Source organism: Lithobates pipiens, unplaced genomic scaffold (genome assembly GCF_037356315.1).
Source record: "Lithobates pipiens isolate NorthernLeopardFrog02 unplaced genomic scaffold, aLitPip1_a1.2 Scaffold_22, whole genome shotgun sequence".
NCBI lineage: Eukaryota > Metazoa > Chordata > Amphibia > Anura > Ranidae > Lithobates > Lithobates pipiens.
Genome location: NW_027507784.1, coordinates 100247301 through 100273826, shown reverse-complemented (window position 1 = coordinate 100273826; position 26526 = coordinate 100247301). Strand labels below are relative to the sequence as shown.

Sequence of the window (26526 nt, the reverse complement as noted above, 5' to 3'; positions counted from 1 at the left end):
CAGTACTTAAGTAAGAATAACTCATCTCTTGTATTTAAACAATGTTTATATAGCTTGGATTTCAGGATTAAAGTTTACTGTATTATGAGACTTCAGAGTTGTTGATACTTTGGTGATTTTCTTACAGAGGAATTTACTAATTCTGCAAACAAATTCGGACAGATTAGCCCACTAGAAATTGACATCTTGTTCCAGCTTTCAGATTTGTTTAATGCTACTGGGTAAGTATAGTTGTGTGCTGAATAAAAAGCTACCTCCAACTTTGGCTTGAGTCGGGTATGTGATGGAACCTCTTCCCACACTCTGCTTTCGTCAGTATATCGCTTCCTAAGCTCTGGAACAGGAGATCACGAGAACACGAGATCAGTGAATCTGGCAATAATTACCCAAAGAACTAGGCAACACAAGTTTTGGAGTAAACTAGAATAAGAACGGTTTATATGAACAAGAATGCAGGCTTTTATACACCCCAGGAGGACATACCCCCTCCTGATTATATTACCCTAACAATACAAACTGCACACAGGAATATAATTACAACAACCAAGATATACTATAAAGATTACAATAATTAGCCACCGGTTCCAAGCTCAGAAGGTGCAATACACATTAACATAAGAATAAACACAGAATACCTTCAGAGAGTAGCAGGAGACCTACTTCCAATAAACGCATTATGGCCAGGGGCCCCGGACAGGTGGCTTGCTGATGTCATCAACTATGAGATCCAAGTGGGCAGAGACCATTATGGCCTTCTTAATAATATCCTTTTGCATTACATAACAGAACATCTTCCTAAATGCTTCTAGCTCCCTCAAATGCCAGGGCCCATAGTCGGTAGGCGAGAGGCTAGCATTCAGTTCCCTCCAAAAGCCTCTGTACCGGGTGAGTCTATCACAGGGCACAATTCACAGAAGGTTATCGCATGCATTACGATGGTAATGTATGTGATAATGAAAAGTAAATTCACTATTGCTTGTATGTGGTATTTAGCGCAAACACCAAAAATGATAGTTAAATACTGCATAAAAAGGCATTAAAGTAAATTCACAGAAGAAAATAAAATAATTGCATGTGTTAATTAAGTAGTGGCCCAAGCTTGCGATAACTATGCTATAAGTATGGCAATGGTCAGACCCAGGGTTGGAGGTAAGTGATTTGTTTAAAAAAAATAGGCAGTGCAAGCTGGAGCAGGTGGCAGTTAGAATCCATTCAGGAGATGTCTCTGGAGGCTGACAGATGGCATATCATAGACGATGGAGCTCTTTGAATCCAGTCTTCTGGAATTTAAAGTAATGAAGAGGAGGGGGAGAAGATCTAGAGTTGTCCTTTAAAAGGAAAGATGCTTTAAGGAGCGCATATTGCTGGATAAATACACAGATGCTGATACCCTGCAGAAGTTCTGGTTGTCTAAGGCACTACATATAGAGCTGTTTACCCATCCCATAGGGTACCTTGAGCCCTCGACCCAGAGAAGCCATGTTATACCAACCATGACTAAAATGTTGGCTGCATTAGAGTGCCCTAGCAGTTTTTGTTTGCATTGGGAGTGACCCCCCTTCCTCACGATCTACTAAAACATTTGATCCCCTTCTCTCAGATGTCATGGAATGCTGATGCTTGGCCTTCTTGGGGTTGGCATGTTTTTTGAAGACTCCAGCACTCCTTCTGCCATTTGAAAACAAGGCATGCGCTGAGCTGAAGCAGGATCAGGTCATAGAGAACAAAAGCAGCCTGCCCAGTTTGTGAACAGAGATGAAACGAGGACTTCATCTCTGTGCACACATCAGTATTCATTATAGCCATAACCAGCCTCAGCTGGATGCCGTATTTATTCATGAGTTATAAGATGTATAGTTCCTAAATTCTGTTCCAGCCCTGAGCATTAGGTAGCAGCGTCTCATGAAAATTGGAGTTTAGGGTCCGGTTGACTTCATTTGTGCAAAGGGCAGGGGTGGGAAATGTTATTTTATATGAAGGTACATTCATCCTTTAATCCTTGGTCATTTTTATGAATGAGTGATGTTTGTGATGATGGGCAGCATGCAGTTTTTTTTATTTTTTGTGTATGTATATTTGGTTGTATGTGATAATGTGTCTATTTTTTTTATTTTTATTTGTTTAGGCGTCTCACTCTGACAGATATTGAGAGAATTGCACCATTAGAAGAAGGAGCTTTGCCTTACAACTTGGCTGAAATCCAGAGACTGGTAAGTTCAGCGAACAAAGGCTAATCGCTTGCTAAAAAAAATGCTTCCTAAACTATAGATGGTTATCAGTAAAGGTACATAGTTTCACTGTTGGTACTGTATGGCAGTCCTCAGCATCCAAAAAAAGGGCTGGATGAAGTTATTTAAAAAAAAAAATTTCTTGAACATGCTACCACTTATGTGTCCTTTTGTCTAATCACAAACTCAAAGCTTTATTCAGAAATCACATTGTTATGGCAAAAGCAACATTTTGGAGCCTTGCAAGACCCCTTCATTAAGCATGTAAGGGGTCCTGCAACACTCCAAAACATTGCTTTTGCTATAAGAATGTGATTGCTGAATAAAGCTTTGGACCCACCTTGGAGATCCCCGATGTGCTGGTGGCATTCTTCTGTCTTGACTATCTTCGGTTCCAGCCGATGGTCGCTACAGCACCTGTCTATATGCACAGCCATTATCCAGGAACGTGTGCGTTGGAATTGTGCATTGGTAATCACAGGCTCATGTACTTCCTATGGATTTCTAGTGCATTGCCAAGAAATCCCTATCAATTTGCACTCTGGGCCTACTCTGAAGGCCTAAGGTTATTGTGGATTTTGGTGCATGAATTGAACCTGCTCCTTGCCAATAAGATAAAGCAATCTTATTGGCAAAAACTTTAATGCTCCACCAACCCTTTTCCTCTGCTGCTTACTCTTATTTTACATTTCATTTTTTGCCACTTCATTCATTTATGGGAATGAGTACTAGAAGCACAGGAAAAGGGAAGCTATTAGATAACTTGCTGCATTTGAAAACTAAAACCTTGACGTCTCGTTATATGAAGCACACAGCTAAAATGAACAACCCAATGAATATATGATAATGATTGTTTATTGCATATGAGCATACATGCATATAAAGACAGTAGAATAAATATATATACATATAATAGGTCTCAATAAATATCATCATCTAAATAATTCATAGGTATGTACACAATTATTCCAAGAAGATACACATTGTAATGAGCCTAAAGACTGTATACCCAGAGTAAACAAACATGATAACATTTAAACATGATAATAGTAATGGGAAAAATTCATTATAGTAAAATGATAAAATTCAAATATTGCACATGGTTACTGTGATGTAGCATTGTAGGAAAGTGCTACGCATTTCGTGGACGTGCAATATTTGAATTTTATAATTTTTTACAATAATGAATTATTCCCATTACTATTATCATGTCAACATGTTATCACGTTTGTTTACTCTGGGTATAAATACTTTAGGCTCATTACAATGTGTATCATGTAATAATTGTGTACATATGAATTATCTAGATGATATTTATTGAGACCTATTATATAATAGATCTATCTACTCTTTTTATGTGTATGTATGCTCATATGCAATAAACAATCCTTATCATATATCCATTGGGTTGTTCATTTAAGCTGTGTGCTTCATATAAAGTCCCACCCCCCCCCCCTTCTTTTAATATGTACTAAAGGATGAAGGTATATGAATTTAATTGTCTTGGCCTCACATAAAGTCCCAAACCTTTCCCTCTTCTGTCTCAACTCATCCACTTTTTTTGATTTAACTTTTGGTAAAAAATTAAGTCTCACTCTGGTGGACTGAACAGGGGGAAGGTTGAAGCTTAGACCTTAAGCTAGAATTCTTGCAAGATGCATTTATACAGTAGATTTTTGTAACTAATTCTGTTTGTAAGCTATGCAGCATTTCACTAGTAATATGACAGATCTGACAGCTAACTGTGATGAAAACAGTACCTCGCTCACAGCCGCATGGTTTAATGTAAAACACACTGTTTTTGAGAATGGACATTTTTAGATTGTTTCTTGTCAGTTACAGAGCTGGAAAATGTTTGTTTGTGTAACTGTCTGGTAGGCTGAATGCATTTTTTTTATATCTCTGCATTGTTTATTCAGAAATCTGAAGCTGTAATTATATCCTCTGATTTTACTCACCTCCATGCATACTGCCTGTTTTGCACTCTCGTCAGGTCACACCCATAATACTATAGCTTATATAGTTGCAATAAGGTCATATCACTGAGTTACTGGACCGTGAGTGATCATATGTAGAAAAGATAAACCGGGATCTGGGAGGAGGTAAATGGCTAATATTTCCCTATAACCCAAGAAAAAGATTTTTGTAAAATGATTAGTTCTAAAATAAGGTTTACAAAGAGAACATATAGTGGGTGCCACTGACTTTAAAGGGAACATTACGGGGTTTAGTCATGCAACTGGGCAGATCCTCTGTTTGATAGGGGGGACCCTCTGTTTGATATAGAAAGCTCCCCAGGATCTCAGGCATTGCTGTCTGACCCTGTCTCCTACCTAACCCCCCCCCCCCCCCCCGACTCCCACTGGACTGAGCACCTTCTAACAGTCATAGAGTGAATTTGAAACATTCATCACAGGCTATACCCCTATATGTGATTTGCAACTATATCTATGGGTGTGGTCTCTTAGCTGTCCCTGAGGAAGAGCTTCAGTCTTGGAACGCATTGGATACTTGGACCAAACTCGTTGGATAAAGATATATTGTATCTACTGGTTTTTATGGGGTCATCACATAATCATATATAGTCAGTGGGCCTGTGTTGGCTATCTGTTCTCCAGATAATGTTTTAGTTTGTATTTTTAATGTGCTCAGTAAAGGGGTATTGTAGTTTTTATATCTCTCTGTGTATTGTGTCCTTTAAAATCCATGCCACCAACTATATGTTGACTTTGGTTCTATATATTTTGGGACGGGTACTTCAGGTTCAAAGCTGACAGCAGACATAAGATGCTAGGGGAACATGGTGCTTCCTCAGTAAAGTCTGTAAGGAACAAAGCTTATTGGGTTAACAATATTCTAAGATTTAGGGCTTGTTAACACTTGTGGTCGGGGTAGTAAAAACAGGTGGTTTACCTGCCCCCCCCCCAGAGGTTTTCCACATGCCCAGCCGTGATGATTTGCTTTACAGGTACAACAAAATGTATACCCTTCTGTTGCATTCAGAGGGCAGAACCACCACAGAATGCGATCTATTCAAGTGAATGGCAGTGCACTGCAACTGCCATGCAGCTGTGTGGCAGTTGCAGGGTGTGCTTTGTGGTGTGGCATTTACAGGGTTAAAACAGGTGGTGAAGAGGCAACCTATTGACCATAAGTTGTTTTTCAGAGGGACACCAAGGGCTGCAGCACATCTAAAGCTTTGCCTTATGCCATGTACACACGACCGGACTTTCCAGCAGACTAGGTCCGACGGTCTTCCCGATGGACTTTTCAGCGAAGTTCCGACTGACTTTCCGAACGAACGGACTTGGCCACACACAATCACACCAAAGTCTGATGGATTAGAACGTGATGATGTACAACCAGACTAGAATAAGGAAGTTCATAGCCAGTAGCCAATAGCTGCTCTGGTGTCGGTTTTCGTCCATCGGACTAGCAAACAGACAAACAGATTTTTCGACCGGACTCGAGTCCGTTGGAAAGATTTCAAACATGTTCTAAATCTAAAGTCAGTCTGATTTTTAGACAGCAAAGGTCCGATAAAGCCACACACAAATTGTCTGGCAGATTCGTTCTGTTGGACCTTTGCTGTCGAAAAGTCCGGTCGTGTGTACACTGCATTATAGTCATTACTGAATTCTGGCTTTCACAATCTGTAGTTCACTAACTGCCAGATAATTTTGAATCAAACTTCTAATCATTAATGACCATACAAATATAATGAGAAGTTTACATTTCCATCAAGGTCTTCTGATAATTAAAATAAAATGTGCCCTATATCTTGCTGCAGGGTATGTGGTAGGGTATGCAGTGGATAGGCATATAGAAGTTGCATTGAATGTGAATTTATGGATCCTGTAGCAAAGCCTTGTGAATACATGCCAGGCCTGCTTAGTGCTACAGAAGTGTCATGAACAGATGTTCAGGAAACCGGGCTTTTACTTGTTTTGAAATTGCTCACAACCTGTCGCTCTGGGATGGTGAATGTCACAATAGTGAACCTTGTTGGCCCACCAACAGAGACAAATGAGGCAAGGAAGACATTTTATTCACCCAATATGTTTCTCCTGACATTCCCCAACGGCCGTACTAAAGAACAAACAACATACAGAAATATTCTAAATCAAAAATTATACAATGTTTGCTGTGTACAAAACAATTTTGTCAGTTTGGAATATTGGCTCTAGCATAAAAGTAGAGAAGGTTCATTTTCATTGAACATTTTACATATTGCATGTTCTACCTGGATAAATACATGATGTCAACCTGTGTTGGCTTATAACTGGAAACTAATAGTCAACATTCAACAGTGAGTTTTTATTTCCCTAGAATAAATAATATACAAAATAACAAAAAATTATTTGTGCAATTTGAGGTGATTTGCTTATTTTATACCGATGCTCCATAGAAGACCCCTGGAAAAGTTCTAGTTTAGAGCGAGATCAGTTCTAAAGGCATGATGTTTTTTTTCCTTAATGCATTCTCTAAGGTAAAAAAAAAAAAAACCTTCCATGATCAGCTCCCTCTCTCCCTCCTTAAAATACTTAACTGGCTTCTCTTTCAATGCAGCGCAGTGCCCGCCTGCAGCGACGCTTGTCTTCTCTCCCTCTCTCTTACAGGTACAGAGAGCAGTAGGACCCATTGGCTCCCACTGCTGTCAATCAAATCCTGTGAGAAGGTAAGGGGGGATGGGCAGGGCTGTGCTGTGTGTGTCTATGGATGCACACAGCCTGGCTTGGAATTGCGCCTACATGAGTGCCCTCAGAGAAGACTCACTCAGAGAAGATTAAGACCCCCTGGGGAATGAGGCATGTACGCTGCTCGTTTTCTGGATTTTGTACCTCCTCAGATTTTATGCTGTGAAGGATGAAAATGAAAATCACTGATTGCATTTGTCTTAAATCGTTCAGAGAAGAGGAGGAGCAGAGAGCGCTCACGGTGGACCTTGGATAAGGTAAGGGACTGCTCTGTACAGTACTGTTACACAGAGCAGGTAAGTATAACATGTTTATTATTTTAAGAAAATATTAATTACATCTTTACAACCCTTTAAGACCTTGTAGAAACAGGCTTCAGATCGCAGCTTGTACAGGAAGATTTTATACAGAATTTGTAGCGATTTAGCAGGCTTCAGTTATTCTTGAAGCTTTTAACCTCCCTGGCGGTATGATTATGTCAGATTTTTGATGCTCAAAGTGGTACATTGTTTTGCATGGAAATTTGGCATTTTTATATTGTAGGCCTGTATTTCTTAGGAATAACTTACTTAAATTCCGTCCATACAAGAGTCTAGTAGACATCCCAGGTATGATAAAGTTTGAAACACGAAATTATAAGATAATAAATAACTATAAATAATTAAAACAAATAATAATCTAATACTAATGAAATGTATCCAATAATGTAATCAAATCAAAAACACAGAAATTTGCTCAGCTGCTGAATTGTATCACCACAAATCACTATCGTTCAATTCTGAAAGTGATTCTTATTTATTATCTCAGTTTTCTAGCTGGTCTAAAACAACTTTTGACATAAAGGGACAATTTTTGGTTGCTATGGACAATCTCCAGTTTCCAGGTAGAAAGAACAGTATATATCATTTAAAACCGCATGCAGGGACAAAGGAAGACAAAACATTAGGGACAAAAGGAATGTGAAATAATTTGATACAGTAATGTAAACTGTAAGATTACAGTGTACTGTATGTGTTTTTCACTTTTTGAATTTGGCGCTGGGCTCTGTCCCCGTGCGTTGCGACGCTCGCAGGGAACTGAGCCCGGCACTGTGATAGATCGAGTGGAAACATGGCTCGCATACACAGCGGGGGGACATTGCAGAATTCTGGGGACAAGGTAAGTAAGCTGTACATGGATCCTGCGATGCAATCTCGAGTGTGGCTCGCGGTTACCGCTTTTGGAAATGAAAATTCACCCTGGGCCACACTCGGGAATACCGCTAGGGATGTTAAAACACCCTCTAGCTCTAGTTAGGATATGTTAAAACTGAACTAAACGTAACATTTTAAAAACTTTGAGCAGACAAGTATTTATTGCAGAAGAGGCATGCTATGTCTCTTCTGCAATAAGATACACTTACCTGCCTATTTGCAGTCTTCTAATGAATGTATACTGAGTTGCACATGCGTAGCTCAGCATGCATTCTGAGCACACACTGGCTGTGCCAAAACGACTGACTCCTGTGCACATGTGCGGAATGATGTCATCCCCAGCTGGCTAATCGAGAAGCCAAAAGCCTGGCATCCAGAAGTAGCCCATGGAGAAGATGACAGAGGCTGCTGAGGCATGTTATCATTGAATTGCTGAAAGTTGGAGGTGAGAATCTTGCAAAGCTTGGTTCCGCTTTAATTACAGACCTTATTGGGAGCATTGGCTTTAACTTAAAACAAGCTTCAAGGAAGCATCAGCACTAAAGGGTGTATTTAAAAGTAGTGCATGTGCCATTCACCAAACTTTCACTGTAAAATCATTCACTGTATATTACAACATATTCATAAGAAAAACTTACATCTGATTAATATTTTGTGTATGTTATATTCACTGCTTTGTAAATATGCTTGTGTGATAAAGCACAAAATATCCAAGCACATAGGCATGCTATGCTGTAGCAGTTGACTCAATTTAATTATAAAACATAAAAAGATATCTGTTAAAAACTGTTAATGATAGCGATGGATCATTACATCATGTTAACCACTTATACTCCATAAGATTTTACCCCCTTCATGACCAGGTAATTTTTTGCTACTCGGCACTGTGTTACTTTAACTGGCATCATGTAACACTGTAATGACATTTATATAGTTTTTTCACACAAATAGAGCTTTCTTTTGATGGTATTTAATCACCACTGGGTTTTTTATTTTTTATTATATAAACAAAAAAAGATCAAACATTTTGGGGAAAAAAAATACATATTGTTTTTTCTTTCTGTATAACTCAAATGTAAAAAACCTGATATAGATCAAACGTCTCCAAAATTAATAAATTAATATATACAGCTCACTGTTCATATCAATTAGAAAAATGTATTATATTTATTATATCAAACGTAAGGTGAAATAAAGCTACATATAGAAAAACACATAAACAAGACCTGTACAATGTTAAAATACATGACCACCTCGGTAGCTGTATGAATCAGACCATTAAGTGTGCATGGATGTCCTATAGATCCAGAGGGCTCCTATAGATGTAGTGGAATGGCAAGGTTTACTGCAAAAAGGACTGGATATGAAAGATCCTGGATGCGTAATAGACGAGGATTAAGTCCCAAATTCCAAGTTCATGTGCAAAATTGTCCAGAAAGGGGGGGGGGGTGGGGGGACACCCCAGAGAAACAACGATACTTGGCTCAGTGTTAGAGATTGACAACAGTGGTCCAGAGGGGGTTCAGATATCGGGAGCAGGGTCAAATATCACAGGTACATGAATCCACATATTCAATTGTGAAGGACACTCTGTAGCCTAGACTCCTCTTGTACTGTATGGTAGACCCAAAGTCTATAGTGGAAAGACAGTGCTGCCAACAATGAGCTTTTGGGGTCCCTCTCATTTTGTAAACCCGGGTATGTATTCTAGTGCAATGTCACAGTTCCAATGTGATAAAATGCAAAAGTACTTATCCAATCCTAGAATGTTCCGTCATTGTCAAGATGCCTTTACATTGCAAGTTTTGCCATACCTTCAGTCCACAAGATGTAGCTTGTTAGGGTCACAACATAATAGGTGGCCAAGGGATTCGCCTGACCAGTTTCACCGGGCTGTGTCGGCTGCTTCAAAGGCTCTATCGGAGACTGATATGGTCTGATTCATACAACTACCGAGGTGGTCATGTATTTTAACACTGTACATGACTTGTTTATGTGTTTTTTTAATTTATTTTTTATGTAGCTTTATTTCACCTTTTGATATAATAAATATAATACATTTTTCTAACTGATATGAACAATGAGATGTATACATTCATTTAATAATTTTGGAGACGTTTGAGAGCTATATCAGGTTTTTTACATTTGAGTTATACATACAGTATATGTTCATTGCCGGAAGCTCTTGCCTCATTCCCTTTTTCCCCTTTCAACTTTTTTGTAAGGATATTCGTTTTTATATTCACATTAGGCGCAACCTTGAGGGTTCTTCATTTTTAGTGTTACATTTGTTACTTTCTGCTATAAATCATATCCATTATAGAAAACAAATTTCTTCATAGGTTTAGACCAAAATGTATTCTGCTACATGTCTTTGGTAAAAATAAAAATCCCAATAAGTGTATATTGATTGGTTTGCATGAAAGTTATACTGTCCACAAATGATGTGTATATACTGTATTTTTTTTATACTAGTAATGGCAGTGATCAGCGACTTACAGTGGGACTGTGATAGTGCAGCGGAAATCTGACACTGAGTGGGAATTGATCAGCGCTAATACTATACACTGTTACTGTACTAATCACACTGGCTGGGAAGGGCTTAATCTCTAGGGGCAATCAAAAGGTTATCCATGTGCCAAACAATCTGTTATGTGTGCTGCTTTTTATGTTGGGTTCACACTGCTCCGAACAGAAGTTGCGTGACTTTGTTTTTTTTTGTTTTTTACGTAGGGTTGTCACTCAAAATCCATACTAAACCAAATGCTCTGGTATGGTCTTGAGGAGGGACCCCATGCTATTTTTTATTTTGGCGTGGGATTCCCCCTCCAGAACCATACCAGACTCAGAGCACAAGTCGCATGCCACAAGTCGGATGAGTTAAGATGGGGATCTGACTTGGAAGCGACTTACAAGTGGTTCGCAAGTGGTTAACTTATTTGGGTTTTTTGGGGGAATTTTTTTTGTCCCTTCCCTTTACCCACCTTGTCATCTGGTTTAGTAGCAATATTTCAGTCCTAAATATACAGAAATATTTACATTTAATCAAAAATACCAAAAAGAGGGGTTATTGCTTGTTTTAGGATAGTGGGTGGAGCCATTTAGATCCCTCCTTTTTTGTCCCTGGTTCCTTGTCCAGCTGTTAATCTAGGATCGCTGATTTAAAGCACAGATACAGTCTAATATTGTAGAACCATTTGTTCCAAACTGCATACATTTTGTTCTACAAAGGCATTCTAGGATATTGCACTGGTTCAATGTTGAGAGGGGGGGGGGGGATTCCCTTTTTCGGCCAGCCTCGCCAATACCTGTGTGGTTGTAAATTTTTGGCTAGTCTTGTTTCCTATACAAATAAGGACAGGAGTGCCTGCAGGTTAGCCTAATGAGCTCTACATGTGTGATTGCCATATCTTGCCGCCTGTGTGGCAGGGCACATGTCAATAAGCTGTTTTGACATGTTAAGGGAGACTGACAGAACTGCGTTGCCGCTGACTGTCTGAACCTTTCTATATATTGCCTCTCTGAAAGCCATTTATGAGACACCTGTTGGGGCAGCAAAATTAGGTGTCTGAGCAAAGCCTGAGAGAGAATTCAGACTGATTAATGTCACAGCGGTGATTAATCAAAACTAATTACTGTATTCAAGCAGCAGAATCCTAACTTCATTTTGTTGATTCTGGGAGGCGGGAGAGAGATGTGCTCTGGGTGCTTCTTGGTAATGGTCTAGTTAGATTAAAGCTATTGATGACAAGGGAAAAAGACTCGTTGCATTTGGCATTCCAGTCAAAACATTGTTTAGAGCTCATTTATTAAAAAATAAGAAAAATACTGCAATGAAAAGTGGGTGTCATGGGTAACATGACACTGAACAAACAAGTAGTGCTTTTGCTCATGCACATCAAGCGATTAAAAACAGACCCGCTGGGCAGACTTTGTTTAGACTGCTGCCCTTCTTGACATTGCTGATGCAGTATATCACTTTGTAGCACCAAATTTCCCAACACCTATAACAATATGAATACATGTAACTGAAAGATAATTTCAGAAATTGTCAACAGAAAATACCCAGAGCATACCGGAATAGTCCTCCCCATGCCTGCCATGCAACTTATCTAATAAAGCATGACGTATAGACTTAGTTCATCTTTACCAGACAACAACAAACCGCAGTTATGTCTAAAGTTGGATGATGTTCTTGCTATAGGTAAAGGACATTTATGAATTTATAAAAACTCGCGGTAAGGTGAAAATATAATGTGAAAAGAAACTTGCAGTACCTGTACACAAAGTGCTAAACACTTGGAATTCTATAAATGTACATTACAGCGCTCGCAACCCTGCAAAATTACCTCATTAAAATAACGTGCAATTGTGTCACAGAAATATTCTCTTATAGCGCTCTTAGGCTACAAATTACCACATAACATTTGCAACAGTGTACAAGTTAATACCAATGGTATATGTAAACAAATCAACGTGCTTCAATTTCCACTGTGTGGAAACAGCGCAGCAGTTTATACATGGAAAGAAAGGGCACGAATAATGAAGTATTGTAAAATAGGTGTTTGTTGCACAAACATTGAGTCCTACTTACACTCCAAGATCAAATAGGCATATTTATTAATCCAAGAATACCATCAGGAACGCCACATCAACCGTGCGTTCCACCAAAACCGGACGTTACGTTGTATGGACTCGGTACCAGAATTTACGTCAATGTGTTTCACCCTCCCACAAGGTGTCATCAAGGGCCTAATTTCCTAATTTCCAGTTGAACAGACCAAGCGTTTATATACAAGGGAAGTCACCTCCCTCTTTTCTATCCAATAGATTTTTTGCTAGCGGACTTTTTTTGTGGACTGAAGACCACATTACTACCTTCAACAGTAGCAGCGGCCCTTTTCCCATAGAAAAAGAAAATATATATCTTTATACTACTATCCAAAAGACCTCAATTCCACACATATACATACTAAAAAGCATAAAAAACATCCTATTATGTAAAAACTATTGTAATGAACACCCTTTATTAGAAAAGAAATATGCATACTGAAAAACAATTGAAATAAAATGAAAATCTAAAAATTTAAATAAACATAAAAATAAACGGAAAAAAAAATTATATTAAAAATAAAATGGCATATGAATATTAACCACTTGCCGACCGCCACACGACGATATACGTAGACAGAATGGCACGGGCAGGCATATGGGCGTATATATACGTCCCTGTCTTCCCGCGGGTGGGGAGCCCGATCGGGCCCCCTCCCCCGGTGCCTGCGGCGGTCGGTATTCGTTCGGGAGCGATCCGGGATGAGGGGGCGGCCATTCATTCATGGCCACCCCCTCGCGATCTCTCCTGACGAATGGAAATGCTCCGTGACATCACTTCCTCTCCTGTAATGTAAACACAGGAGAGGAAGTGATGTAATCTCTCCTCCGTGTCGGTATTTTTCGTTCCGGCACCGAGGAGAGAGGATCGGTGAGTTGCACCAACACGACACTACACAGTAGAACATGCCAGGCACACTCACACCCCCCCTTCACCCCCCGATCACCCCCCCAATTACCCCTGCCCCCCCAGTCACAGTGACACCAATTGCATATTTTTATTTTTTATTTTGCATTGGTGTCATTTGTGACTGTAATAACTGTTAGGGCAGTTAGGGTTAGCCCCCTTTAGTTCTAATGTACCCCCCTAACCCCCCCAATAAAGGTTTAACCCCGTGATCACCCCCCGTCGCCAGTGTCACTAAGGCTGGGTTCACATTGCAGCGGTTTATGAGAACGGATGTGATTCGCACCGCACTGCAGTGCAAATCACATCCGATCTCTGTGCGATTCGAGTTCAGCCATACAGATAGTATGGCTGAATTTGCGACGCACCCGCCGCAAATTCGCACGGGACCCTTTTTTTGGTCCGCAGCAGAATCGGATCGCATGGGTGTTCACACCATGCGATCCGAGTTTGCAGATCGCACTGCGATATGCGAACTGATCTGGGGGTGTCATTAACATTTCACTGACACTCCCAGCAGTTCGCATAGGGCAGTGTGAACTGCCGCTGGGAGGCATGCGATGCGGGAACCCGCCGCGGATTCGTGGCGTTCCCGCATCGCTCCAGTGTGAACCCAGCCTAATAAGCGATCATTTTTCTGATCGCTGTATTAGTGTCACAGGTGACGCTAGTTAGGCAGGTAGGTATTTAGGTTCGCCGCAGCTTTTTATAGCGCCAGGGACCCCCATATACTACCGCATAAAGCCCCCTGATTGCCCCCTAGTTAACCGTTTCACCAGTGATCACCATATAACTGTTACAGGTGAAGCTGGTTGGTTAGTTAGTTATTTTTTTATAGTTTCAGGGCACGCGCCATTTATTACCTAGTCTCACTAGTGTACCCCTAAATTTAGGGGTGTCTACTTTCCAAAATGGGGTCATTTGGGGGGGGTTTGTGCCATCTTGGCATTTTATGGCCTTCAAAACTGTAATAGGTAGTGAGGAGTGAAGTCAAATATTTACGCCCTTAGAAAACCTGAAGGCGGTTCTTGGCTTTCGGGGCCCCGTACGCGGCTAGGCTCCCAAAAAATCCCACACATGTGGTATCCCCGTACTCAGAAGAAGCAGCAGAATTTATTTTGGGGTGTCATTTCACATATGCCCATGGCATGTGTGAGCAATATATCATTTAGTGACAACTTTGTGAAAAAAAAAAAAAAAAAATTAAAGTTTGTAATTTTCCCGCAACTTTTGGCAAAATATAAAATATTTCATGGACTCAACATGCTTCTCAGCAAATAGCTTGGGGTGTCTACTTTCTAAAATGGGGTCATTTGTGGGGGTTTTGTGCCATCTTGGCATTTTATGGCCTTCAAAACTGTAATAGGTAGTGAGAAGTGAAATCAAAAATTTACGCCCTTAGAAAGCCTGAAGGCGGTGCTTGGTTTTCGGGGCCCCGTACGCGGCTAGGCTCCCAAAAAGTCCCACATATGTGGTATCCCCGTACTCAGGAGAAGCAGCAGAATTTATTTTGGGGTGTCATTTCACATATGCCCATAGCATGTGTGAGCAATATATCATTTAGTGACAACTTTGTGTAAAAAAAAAAAAAAAAATGGGCTCAACATGCCACTTATCAATTTCCTTAGGGGGTCTACTTTCCAAAATGGGGTCATTTGGGGGGGTTTTGTACTGCCCTGCCATTTTAGCACCTCAAGAAATGAGATAGGCAGTCGTAAACTAAAAGCTGTGTAAATTCCAGAAAACGTACCTTAGTTTGTAGATGTGACAACTTTTGCGCAAACCAATAAATATACAGTTATTGACTTTTTTTTTACCAAAGACATGTGGCTGAATACATTTTGGCCTAAATGTATGACTAAAATTGAGTTTATTGGTTTTTTCTAATAACAAAAAGTAGAAAATATCATTTTTCTTCAAAATTTGCGGTCTTTTTACGTTTATATCGCAAAAAATAAAAATCACAGAGGCAATCAAATACCATCAAAAGAAAGCTCTATTTGTGGGAAGAAAAGGACGCAAATTTTGTTTGGGTACAACATTGCATGACCGCGCAATTACCAGTTAAAGCAGCGCAGTGCCAAATTGTAAAAAGACCTCTGGTCATTGACCAGCAAAATGGTCCGGTCTGAAAGTGGTTAAACACGAGATACAATGAAATAAATTTGAAAAAATTACCAATTTGAGAGAAAACAATTCAAGTCAACTCAATATGCAAACCAAAAGGACTCAGAGTATCCAAACGATGGATCCACGGCGTTTCATTTTGGGAAACGTTTTTTTTTTGGTTTCCTCCTCTCCAATGGGCCTCTACTTTGTCTATACTACAGAACGTCAAACTACTCAGATCCCTTGCATGATGAAGTCTAAAGTGGTTAGACAGACTGTGGTGCTTATAGCCTTTCTTTATATTGTTCACATGTTCTCAGAGTCTGACTCCCAACTTTCTAGTGGTTCTACCCACATACTGAAGCCCACATGGGCAGGCTAAAGTAACATGTGTGGTCCCACAGGTGATAAACCTTTTTATCTTATGGGACTCACCTTGTGAGTAAGATGTAAAATGTGAAGTCCTCCTCGATCTAAATTTGGAAGTCCTACAAATCACACATCTTCCACAACTGAAAAAACCCAAATGGCAGGAATTAATTGAGGATGAAGAATTGGTATAGAGTGCCTACATATAATAGATATGAACTGCTCTATCAGGTGAAATATTATTCTTCCCCAATAGGATCCTATCAACAAGAAGGCTATGATGGTGGGAGAGATAAAACGTATGTCAAGGGCGCTCAGAATGTCAGGACCAGGCAGATAGTGTGTTTATTGGATGGATGAAGTGGTCTCCAAACACTTAGGGCAGCACTCAAAGAGAGAAGCAATCTCTAATAGAAAACAGATGAAAGAAAAAAGGAGCCTGTAAGTGCAGAATTAAAACTTTTAATATCCCCAAACAAGATTAAAAACACTTACAGAATCAAGGATAAGAAGAGGCATAACATGGATGTATGAAGCAGGTCATCCAGCATCAGGAGGTCCCAGTGTATCATCACAGCTTTCCAGGGGTAACGATATGCAGCAGAAGGTCCCAGGATAACCAGCAGGTGAACACCCTAGGCTCTGGGAACACTGGTGAAGCAATCGCGCCGTCTGAGTCAGCGTGGAGCATGAATCCCGGAAATGGCGTCGGCGGGAGGGGACGACAACCAGCATGGACCGCAAACAGGAAATATGTCATCAAAATGGGACGCGTTTCGGGATCTACTGATTGGTTGGTGAGGGTGGAAAGATCCCCATTGGACTTCCAATCATTCAAGAGGGGCCCCCAGCCACAAGGGGACAAGGTCACCCAGGATATAACAACTATAGGGGGGATTTTCAGAGGAGGGGATATGGAGGTCCCCTGGGAAAGGGGAGGAGGAGGGCCCCCTTTCAGAGGGAGAGGTCAATATCCCCAGGAGATAAAGGGGAAATGAGACCTTGGTACCTCATGCTGCCACCCCAATCTTGTGGAGAACAAATAAGAAGAGGACAAGAGGGTGTAGAGGAGGAAAAGGGAAAAAGAAAAACGAGAGACCTAATGCAAGGAATTTTTAATTTGAGTGACGTCACTTACAATAGAGGAATTAAAAGTATTGGCATTGGGCCTTAAATATGCCTCAGATAGAACCTTAATAAGTTTGAAGTTTTTATTGATTTTCAAAAATTTAGGAGGAAGATTAATATTAAGAAACATTTTAATAAAAGAAATCGGTCATCCAGTATTAGAGGATCCATATTACCAACAGACCGATTTGAGAAACCAATCAATTTTTACTCCTAAAATTACCAGGAATAATTTTTCTGAAGGAAAAGAAGGAAAGGAGACATAGAATAAGGTCTAGAATCACTGGAAAAAAACAAACAGATTGTCATCAGAGGGGCAGATAATGGGGGCTGGTGATTTTGAATAAATCAGACAACTTAGCTGAACTAAATAGATTGGTAGGGGATCAAGAACCCTATTCAAAATTAAAGGAGAATCCAACAGTCAAATATAAGGCTAAACCTAAAAATCTAGTTAAGAGAGCTCAGGATGAAGGAGTTTTGAACAAAAGGGAGGCTAGTGTCATGGTTATACAATAGAGTTAGTCTGCTTAGCTGTTTCCATGTGTTCATCTCTAGAGACCAGCCGACCCTCACCTGACTGCTTTTGTAATCCATCCTCTGGCATGACTCCACCCTAGCTCCTATCAGAGAACTCTATATTAACCTGTGCACTGCAGGCTAACCCTGCTGATCAACCATTGTGTATTCCTTTGTGTGTTTAGCTTCCTGTTACATGCCGTGTGCGCTTCTGTTGTTCCGTTACCGACTTTGGCGTGTCCTTGACTATCCCTGTTTGCCTGTGATCCTGACCTATTGGCGTGTCCCTGACTATTCCTGTCTGCTTGTGGCCCCGACCTTGGCTTTATCCCTCACTATCACTATCCTCCTGTTGCCTACTGTGGGTGTGAGCTGGGGGACCCTGGGGGTCGCGACCTGGAGCCACTTGCAGCCAAGTCCATCCTCACCACTAGAGGCGCTGGTGTACACCTGCTGGCTCTTATACTCCGCGCCCCAGGGAATCTTACGCTCTAACCCCAGTGGGATCTGTCTCCCGTCCGCAGCAGTCAGCCGTAGGGTCCACAACCTTGCGGTGCACTCATGATCCCTACGCCTCAAGGTGACCTGACAGCTAGTTATTTAGTACCAGATGCCACAGTGTTCCCGACACCTATCACTTGCCTAAAGTACCCCTCAAAGCCTCCTGGGAGGCCAATTGAGAGTGGGGTAGATTCTTTATTTGCTAGAATAGGAGAATATTTGGTTTGTTTTTTTACAGCCTTTGGCACAAAAATGTCCAGCATATTTAAGAGATTGTAAAAACCTGATGGAACTTTTAAGAGGGATTGAGGTAGATAATGAGAGCAGTTAAGTGGGCCTTGGATAGTACCAATATCAAAAGGAAGCAAAAATACTTTTTGATTCAGTCGTTAGATTTGGCTATGAGCCACAATTTCTTCTGGCACGAGAAGGACTCTTTCAGACAGAGGAAAGGTGTGGCCATGGGGGCCAAATATGCCCCCTCAGTGGCTAATCTGTTTATGAGCCATTGGGAGAAGTAAGCCATTTCCAAAAATGACATACCACGACTAAAATGTTATAAGATATATAAATGACATTGTCATTATTTGGGCAGGATCGCAAGATAAATTTTTAGAATTCCTTGATAGGATTGGCAACAATCAATATGGTATTTCTTTTTCAGCAACATTTAATTAGCAATGCATATATTTTTTTGGGGATCTAGTAGTATTCAAGGACAATCACCAGTTACTTACTAAAACCTATTTCAAAGAAGTTGACCGGAGTGGGTATATCCCACTGGGAAGGGGCCATCATCCTAGATGGTTGGGTACCATTCCTAAAAGTCAACTAATGAGAGTTATGCTGTGTACATGCGACCGGTTTTCCCGTCGGAATAAACTCTGAGGGTTTTTCCGACAGACTTCCGCTGTGGCATGTAATTTTTTTTGTGAGGGGGCTAGCCTAGTTTTTACAGGTACCCAGCTCCCACTTTCGCTCAGGCCACATATGGGCGGCCCCTCCCTCCCTGCAATCTTCTTGGACACGTCACAGGTCCCAGAAGATTGCCCGGCCATTCAGAATGTGCAGCACGACTCGCGAATGCGCAGTGGGCATCCGGCTGTGAAGCCCACAGTAGTGATACTGGCACAGCGAGAAGGCTGGTCCATTGGACAGGTGAGTGTGTGTTTATTAAAAGTGTAGCTGCTGACTTTTAATGAACACAGAAACGGCTGGAACTTCGCTTTAAGTAGATGTTTAATATACTTATTGCATACATATTGTACATGCTTATTTGCTAGGAAGATAGTCAGTTTGTGCATCTTGTAGACATATTTTGTTATAATTTGCATTCTATGGATTGTGTATCCTGCAGTTGGATGTGCCATTTTTCCTGTTTAGTAAAAGTTTTAATACACAGCAGAGGTCTAAGCTTCCTTGGCTTTCTTGCAACATAACCTTACTAGACGTATGGCAAAACAGTTTGTTTGTGGAAGGGTTGGAGAGCGGTACAATGAAGAATGTCTCCAGGCAAAAATGAATCATGGTGGAGGTTCCTTGCAAGTTTGGGGCTGCATTTCTGCAAATAAAGTTGGAGATTTGGACAGGATCAATGGTGTCCTCAATGCTCAGAAATACAGGCAGATACTTATCCATCATTCCATACCATCAAAGTGGCATGCGATTGACCCCAAATGTATTCTTCAGCAAGACAACGACCCCAAACATACAGCCAGTGTCATTAGGAACTATCTTCAGCGTAAAGAAGAACAAGGAGTCCTGGAAGTGATGGTTTGGCCCCCACAGAGCCCTGATCTCAACATCATCAAGTCTGTCTTGGATTACAAGAAGAGACAGAATGATTTGAGGCAGCCTATATCTACAGAAGATCTGTGGTTAGTGTTCCGAGATGTTGGAACAATGGTGGTCCTACCAAATATTGATTTGGATTTCTCTTCTGTTCATTTACTTTCCATTTTTTTAATTGATAAAAATAAACTATTAACACTTCTATTTCTGAAACCATTCTTCATTTACAGCATTTTTTACACCTGCCTAAAGCATTTGCATAATAGTGTAAGGCCTCATGCTCACAGGGCTTAAACGCTACTTTTACAGGAGTTTCACTTTTTTTTTCTGCCTGTAAATGCACCTCTGTGTTAGCCTATTTGTCAATGCACACATAGGCGTTTACAGGCATATTAGAAGAGGAGTGTTTATAGCTGCACTAATAAATTTTATATGAAGGATAAAAAAATCATTCACACTTGGTATCAGCCCTTTCGACAGGCTAAAACTTCAACTTACTTGGCTGTAAAGGATAAGAGGGCTAACGCTTTAAAGTGTACAGTGGTGTGAAAAAGTGTTTGCCCCCTTCCTCATTTCCTGTTCCTTTGCATGTTTGTCACACTTAAGTGTTTCGGAACATCAAACCAATTTAAACAATAGTCAAGGACAACACAAGTAAACACAAAATGCAATTTGTAAATGAAGGTGTTTATTATTAAAGGTGAAAAAAAATCCAAACCATCATGGCCCTGTGTGAAAAAGTGATTGCCCCCCTTGTTAAAACATACTATAACTGTGGTTGTCCACACCTGAGTTCAATTTCTCTAGCCACACCCAGGCTTGATTATTGCCACACCTGTTCACAATCAAGGCATCACTTAAATAGGAGCTGCTTGACACAGTAAGGTCCACCAGAAGATCCTTAAAAGCTACACATCATGCCGAGACCCAAAGAAATTCAGGAACAATTGAGAAAGAAAGTAATTGAGATCTATCAGTCTGGAAAGGGTTATAAAGCCATTTCCAAAGCTTTGGGAATCCAGCGAACCACGGTGAGAGCCATTATCCACAAATGGCGAAGACATGGAACAGTGGTGAACCTTCCCAGGAGTGGCCGGCCGCCCAAAATTACCCCAAGAGAGCAGCGACGACTCATCCAAGAGGTCACAAAAGACCCCACAACAACGTCCAAGGAACTGCAGGCCTCACTTGCCTCAGTTAAAGTCAGCGTTCATGCCTCCACCATCAGGAAAAGACTGAGCAAAAATGGCCTGCATGGCAGAGTTCCAAGGAGAAAACCACTGCTGAGCAAAAAGAACATCAAAGCTCGTCTCAATTTCTCCACAACACATCTTGATGATCCCCAAGACTTTTGGGACAACATTCTGTGGACCGATGAGACAAAATTGGAACTCTTTGGAAGGTGTGTGTCCAATTATATCTGGCGTAGAAGGAACACTGCATTTCATAAAAAGAACATTATACCAACAGTAAAATATGGTGGTGGTAGTGTGATGGTCTGGGGCTGTTTTGCTGCTTCAGGACCTGGAAGACTTGCCGTGATAAAAGGAACTATCAATTCTGCTGTCTACCAAGAAATCCTGAAGGAGAATGTCCGACCATCTGTTCGTGTACTCAAGCTAAAACGAACTTGGGTTCTGCAGCAGGACAATGATCCTAAACACACTAGCAAGTCCACCACCGAATGGCTGAAGAAAAACAAAATGAAGACTTTGGAGTGGCCTAGCCAAAGTCCTGACCTGAATCCTATTGAGATGTTGTGGTATGACCTTAAAAAGGCCGTTCATGCTCGAAAACCCTCTAATGTAACTGAATTAGGACAATTCTGCAAAGATGAGTGGGCCAAAATTCCTCCAGGACGCTGTAAAAGCCTCATTGCACGTTATCGCAAACGCTTGGTTGCAGTTTTTGCTGCTAAGGGTGGCCCAACCAGTTATTAGGTTTAGGGGGCAATCACTTTTTCACACAGGGCCATGGTGGTTTGGATTTTTTTTTCACCTTTAATAATAAACACCTTCATTTACAAATTGCATTTTGTGTTTACTTGTGTTGTCCTTGACTATTGTTTAAATTGGTTTGATGTTCCGAAACACTTAAGTGTGACAAACATGCAAAGGAACAGGAAATGAGGAAGGGGGCAAACACTTTTTCACACCACTGTATGTCCAACCAAATCCTTTTTAGTTTTGGAGTGGGGAAGGATTTAGTATCCATGTCAATTCTTTTTTTTTTAATCACTGCCTGGACTTCATTTTACTTTTACCTCCTGTTCCACTGAGATAGTTACAGTATTTTTGTCAGTATTGCCACTAAAGAATGGTCCTCTCTTGCTGTCTGGTAAGGTTCCACAGCGGTTCAAATCCTTTATCCCCCATATTTAATCAAAGCACACCATATTTGCCACTTTTAAACCCTTCAGTTTTCATCACAGCCATTTCCTCTATTTGTTTGCAGAGTGCTCCATGTGGCACCGTTAGTCCTTCCCCTTGCCCTTACCCCAGTTTCAGGCTCACCAACACATACTAATGATTCCTTTATAGCAGGGATATGCAATTAGTGAACCTCCAGCTGTTGCAAAACTCCAATTCCCATCATGCCTCTGCCTCTGGGTGTCATGCTTGTGGCTGTCAGAGTCTTGCTATGCCTCATGGAACTTGTAGTTCTGCAACAGCTGGAGGTCCGCTAATTGCATATCCCTGCTTTATAGCAATCTATTAACCAGTACCATGTGGTATTACATTACTGGTATTACTCTGTCTCTTTGTTGGAGATGGTAGGAACATTAGACATACATTTTATGTTTAATCTGTTTACTAAAGTGATTGTAAAGGGTTTTTATTTTTTTGTGTTTATTAAATAACAAATATGTCATACTAACCTGCTCTGTGCAAGGGTTTTGCACAGACCGGCCCCGATTCTCCTTTTCTGGGGTCCCCCGGTGGCGCTCCTAGCTCCTCCCCTTCATTGAGTGCCCCCATGGAGAGTCGCATTCCATGGGGGCACCCGCCGCCGACTCCAATGTCACTGTATTTGATTGACAGCAGCAGCAGCCAAAGGCAAAGGCTGCTGCTGCTATCAATCTGTCCAATGAAGACCCGAGACAGCGGCTGGAGCTGCTTGACTCGTGCTCAGGTAAGAATAAGGGGGGCTCTGGGGGGCATCTGCAGCACAGAAGGTTTTTCACCTTAATGCATAGAATGCATTAAGGTGAAAAACCACATGACTTTACAACTCCTTTAAGGTTTCCGAACATACAGGTCAAAGACAATATTCGTATACAATACAACGAAGTATACAGTGCAACAGAATGGTCAAGAAAATGTAAAAGTAGTACAGCAATAATATCAGTAATTCCAAACAGCACATTAGAATCATGAGAATGAGAAGGATATTCAAGATTATACATGTAAGAAACCACAAAGTTTTAACCAATATGCGGTAGCCCAGCAAAACAAGTGTAATTGGGTGGAGACCCCCCACAAATCAATTTCTCTTGAGTAGTGTGGGCATCATGGGCAGTCATACAGTGACCGATTAGAGGGAAAAATCATGGATAGTTATGAAAGGCAAGGGGAAGGAAAGAAGAAGGGGAAAAAAAAGAGAGGGAGGAAAGAAAGGAAAAAGAGGGACACAAACATGGAGATCCAGGAAGTCGCCAAACACAAGTCCCACCTGATATGAAGGATGTAAGATTACAGGAATTGGGAAAATGGGACCATACTGTCCATGTGAGCCAGTATGACTCTGTTCTGCCTTTTTCCCCAAGCTTTTTTTGTGTTAGACAGAAATTTTAAACTAACCCAGGTAGGTTTTGGACTCCTGGGCAATTATTCACAGCCATATGCCATGAGATTGATGCCTGATCAGCCAAAATATGCAATGTTATCTTCCGGTGTATGCCTACCATACTGACATGACCATAGCCACCTTCAAGAAAATACAGTTTTAGCAGCTTTCCTTCTTGTAAAGTGTGGTATCTACTGCTCCTATTAAATCCCTTAATGTAACCCCAGAAGATAAATTTCATTTCGATCCATGTGGTTCTAAGAGAGTGCAGACTGCTGTAATTACTGATATACAGCAAAATTCGGGTAACCAGACATTGTGTGTTATCTGCTACTATTTAATTGAGTGACGGAGACCTATCCTTCAAAGAAAATTACAGTATTTACAGACATACAAGTTTTAGCCAAGAAAGCGATTTCAGACAATGGGTAGTGTAATCCTTGGGTTTCTCTGTGACTTGGGGAAGCTTATGAGGAAGGGAATTGCCTTTGAAAGGGATAAAGATAAACAGGTGTTCCTAAGACGGGGAATCCATGTCAGAGAAGAAGGTACCAGCATGTCTGCCTTCTCAGATCATTCTTTATGGCTGCCATAATTCAAACTTCAAGAAGCAGACCTATTTATTGTGGGATATTTGGCTACAGTAAGTCTACATGTTTTAATCCACATTGTTTTTATTCCACAACAACTGCTATTAGTAAAGAATGCAGGAACACAGCATGAAACAATCAAGGAAAAGTTACTGTTGAGGAGATCAGTTTAGGGGGTGATATACGCTATGTTACCCTACACTGACTTTTTAATTATTGGTGGATTATGATGAACTAAATCAGCCACCAACCCCTTAAAAAAAAAAAAAAGTTGAAGAGGGGGAGAGAAAGTTAGCCCTCTAAATTTTCTGTCATGGTGTATCCATATACTATATTTTGTCATAAATATCTCTTCCAGCCTGTCAGCGTTAATGTAATCTGAGCTGTGTATGCGCAGCTCAGACTACATTGACGGCACCTGCCTTATGCCATCCTGTAGTGACCCCATAGGCATCACAGCTTGGCCATTCAAGCAGCCAGGGAGAGCGAGTCCTGCGGGAAGACCTGGAATCGGGGAAGTCTTGATACCTAATCATATCACAGCATAGAGCAGAGTGCAGAATGTGACATCAGATTCCTCTGCCTTCTGGAGCTGAGAAATACTGTGTACTTTCTGTATTTTGAAAGGCTATAGAGGACAGAGGGCTTCAGATAAACAGGTACAACTTATGTTGGAGGAATTTTTCCATTTCTGTGTATCACCTGAGGCTAGTCACTAAATGTTCCCACAAATACTTTTCTCATCTAACCTGTTGTTTCAGTGTGTATTGTTTTGATTTTGTGTATCACCATTATAACAAAACCAAAAATTTAATTGTAACAATAAATTAAAATTGGCGTAAAGATGAGAACTGTAGCATTTTAAAAATCTAGCTGTACATTTTATTATTGCTCCAACCACAAGAATAGTGTACACTTATCATGATTTGCTATGCTAAGTATAGGGGTTTTTAATATTGATGATGGAATTTAGAACTGGTGAATGAAATCTAGAGATGTGGGTGGTATTTTTGGTGGTATTTTTGGCAGGTGTCCCTGGGCATATACTGGAGAAGTAAAACATACTGAGAGAAAACAGGCAACAAAAAGCTAATGACATGGCAGTGCCGCAGCTATCATCAGCAGAGAGAGTTTTAATCCCTCTCTGAAAACATAATTATAGCTGGCCTTTTGAACTTTTGCAGTGATCTTTGTTAGTTAGCAAGTGCTGGAGTAGACTTTGCTGGGATAGAGCTGCTCCGATGGCAGCCGGCCTCTATTGAGTGAATTCCCTTACAGTGAAACTCCCTCAAGCTTGACACAGCCTGATAAAACTAGCGGGGCATAAGCAAAGGTGCTGTCATCACCCAGATCACAATGATTTAAAGAGCAGCCAGTGAGAGCAATTGTGTTAAGCCTCAGCCATCCATGCTACAGATTTAATGTGAGTTTTACAGAGTTGGCGGCATTATAAAATAAAATCTGGGGTATTCTGCTGCTGATCCAGAATATCCGAGCTTATCACTCACGAAGCGATCGCACAAGAAAACATATTTGCCATTAAAATATTTATTACACTTGCAGTAAAATACTTTTTTTTATTACATGTTGTCACTTAGTCTTTTGTCTACCCTCTTTCTCCTGGGATTCCTGGGATGCAATGCATGACTTTTTTTATTGGCTCAGAGGTAAAGGTTTCCTGTGTCACTTGCTTTTAGGACGTGTTTTTTTTGTTTTGTTTTTGACGGGATTTCATCATAAAGCAAGCAATTAAGTGAAAAGACTGATAAAAACAGCGATTTCCTATCTTATATGTGATATTTAAATTCTAAGTGTATTGACTCCGTGAATAAGTTTAACTTTACTGACCAAGGAATAGCCAGTTGCGTACAAGTTGATGAAGACCTGCCTTCATCAAAGCCATCTTATGCAGGTATATTGCTCTGTGACCGGTTCTCTTTACAAGAAACCCTTGCTGAGAGGAACATGTAGGGCCCACGTCAATGAGCTTTGGGCTAGTGTTGATGGCACCAGTTTTAGACACTTCTGAGATCATTTGGAATTACTTGACAAGTGCATTTGACCTGCAGTTAAGCTTCTTATCTGCATCTGACCTGC

At 40.8% G+C, this 26526-nt stretch overlaps 1 protein-coding gene across 1 annotated transcript in view; it reads left to right on the top strand.

The window, feature by feature from the left end:
- The window catches only part of SLC25A12 (solute carrier family 25 member 12), a 216866-nt gene that overhangs the window by 65476 nt on the left and 124864 nt on the right, over positions 1–26526 (top strand). Inside the window, exons 8-9 of the mRNA XM_077447999.1 lie at positions 128–221; positions 2126–2210. Coding sequence (XP_077304125.1) covers positions 128–221; positions 2126–2210 — 179 coding nt within the window. The remainder of the gene's footprint in view (positions 1–127; positions 222–2125; positions 2211–26526) is intronic.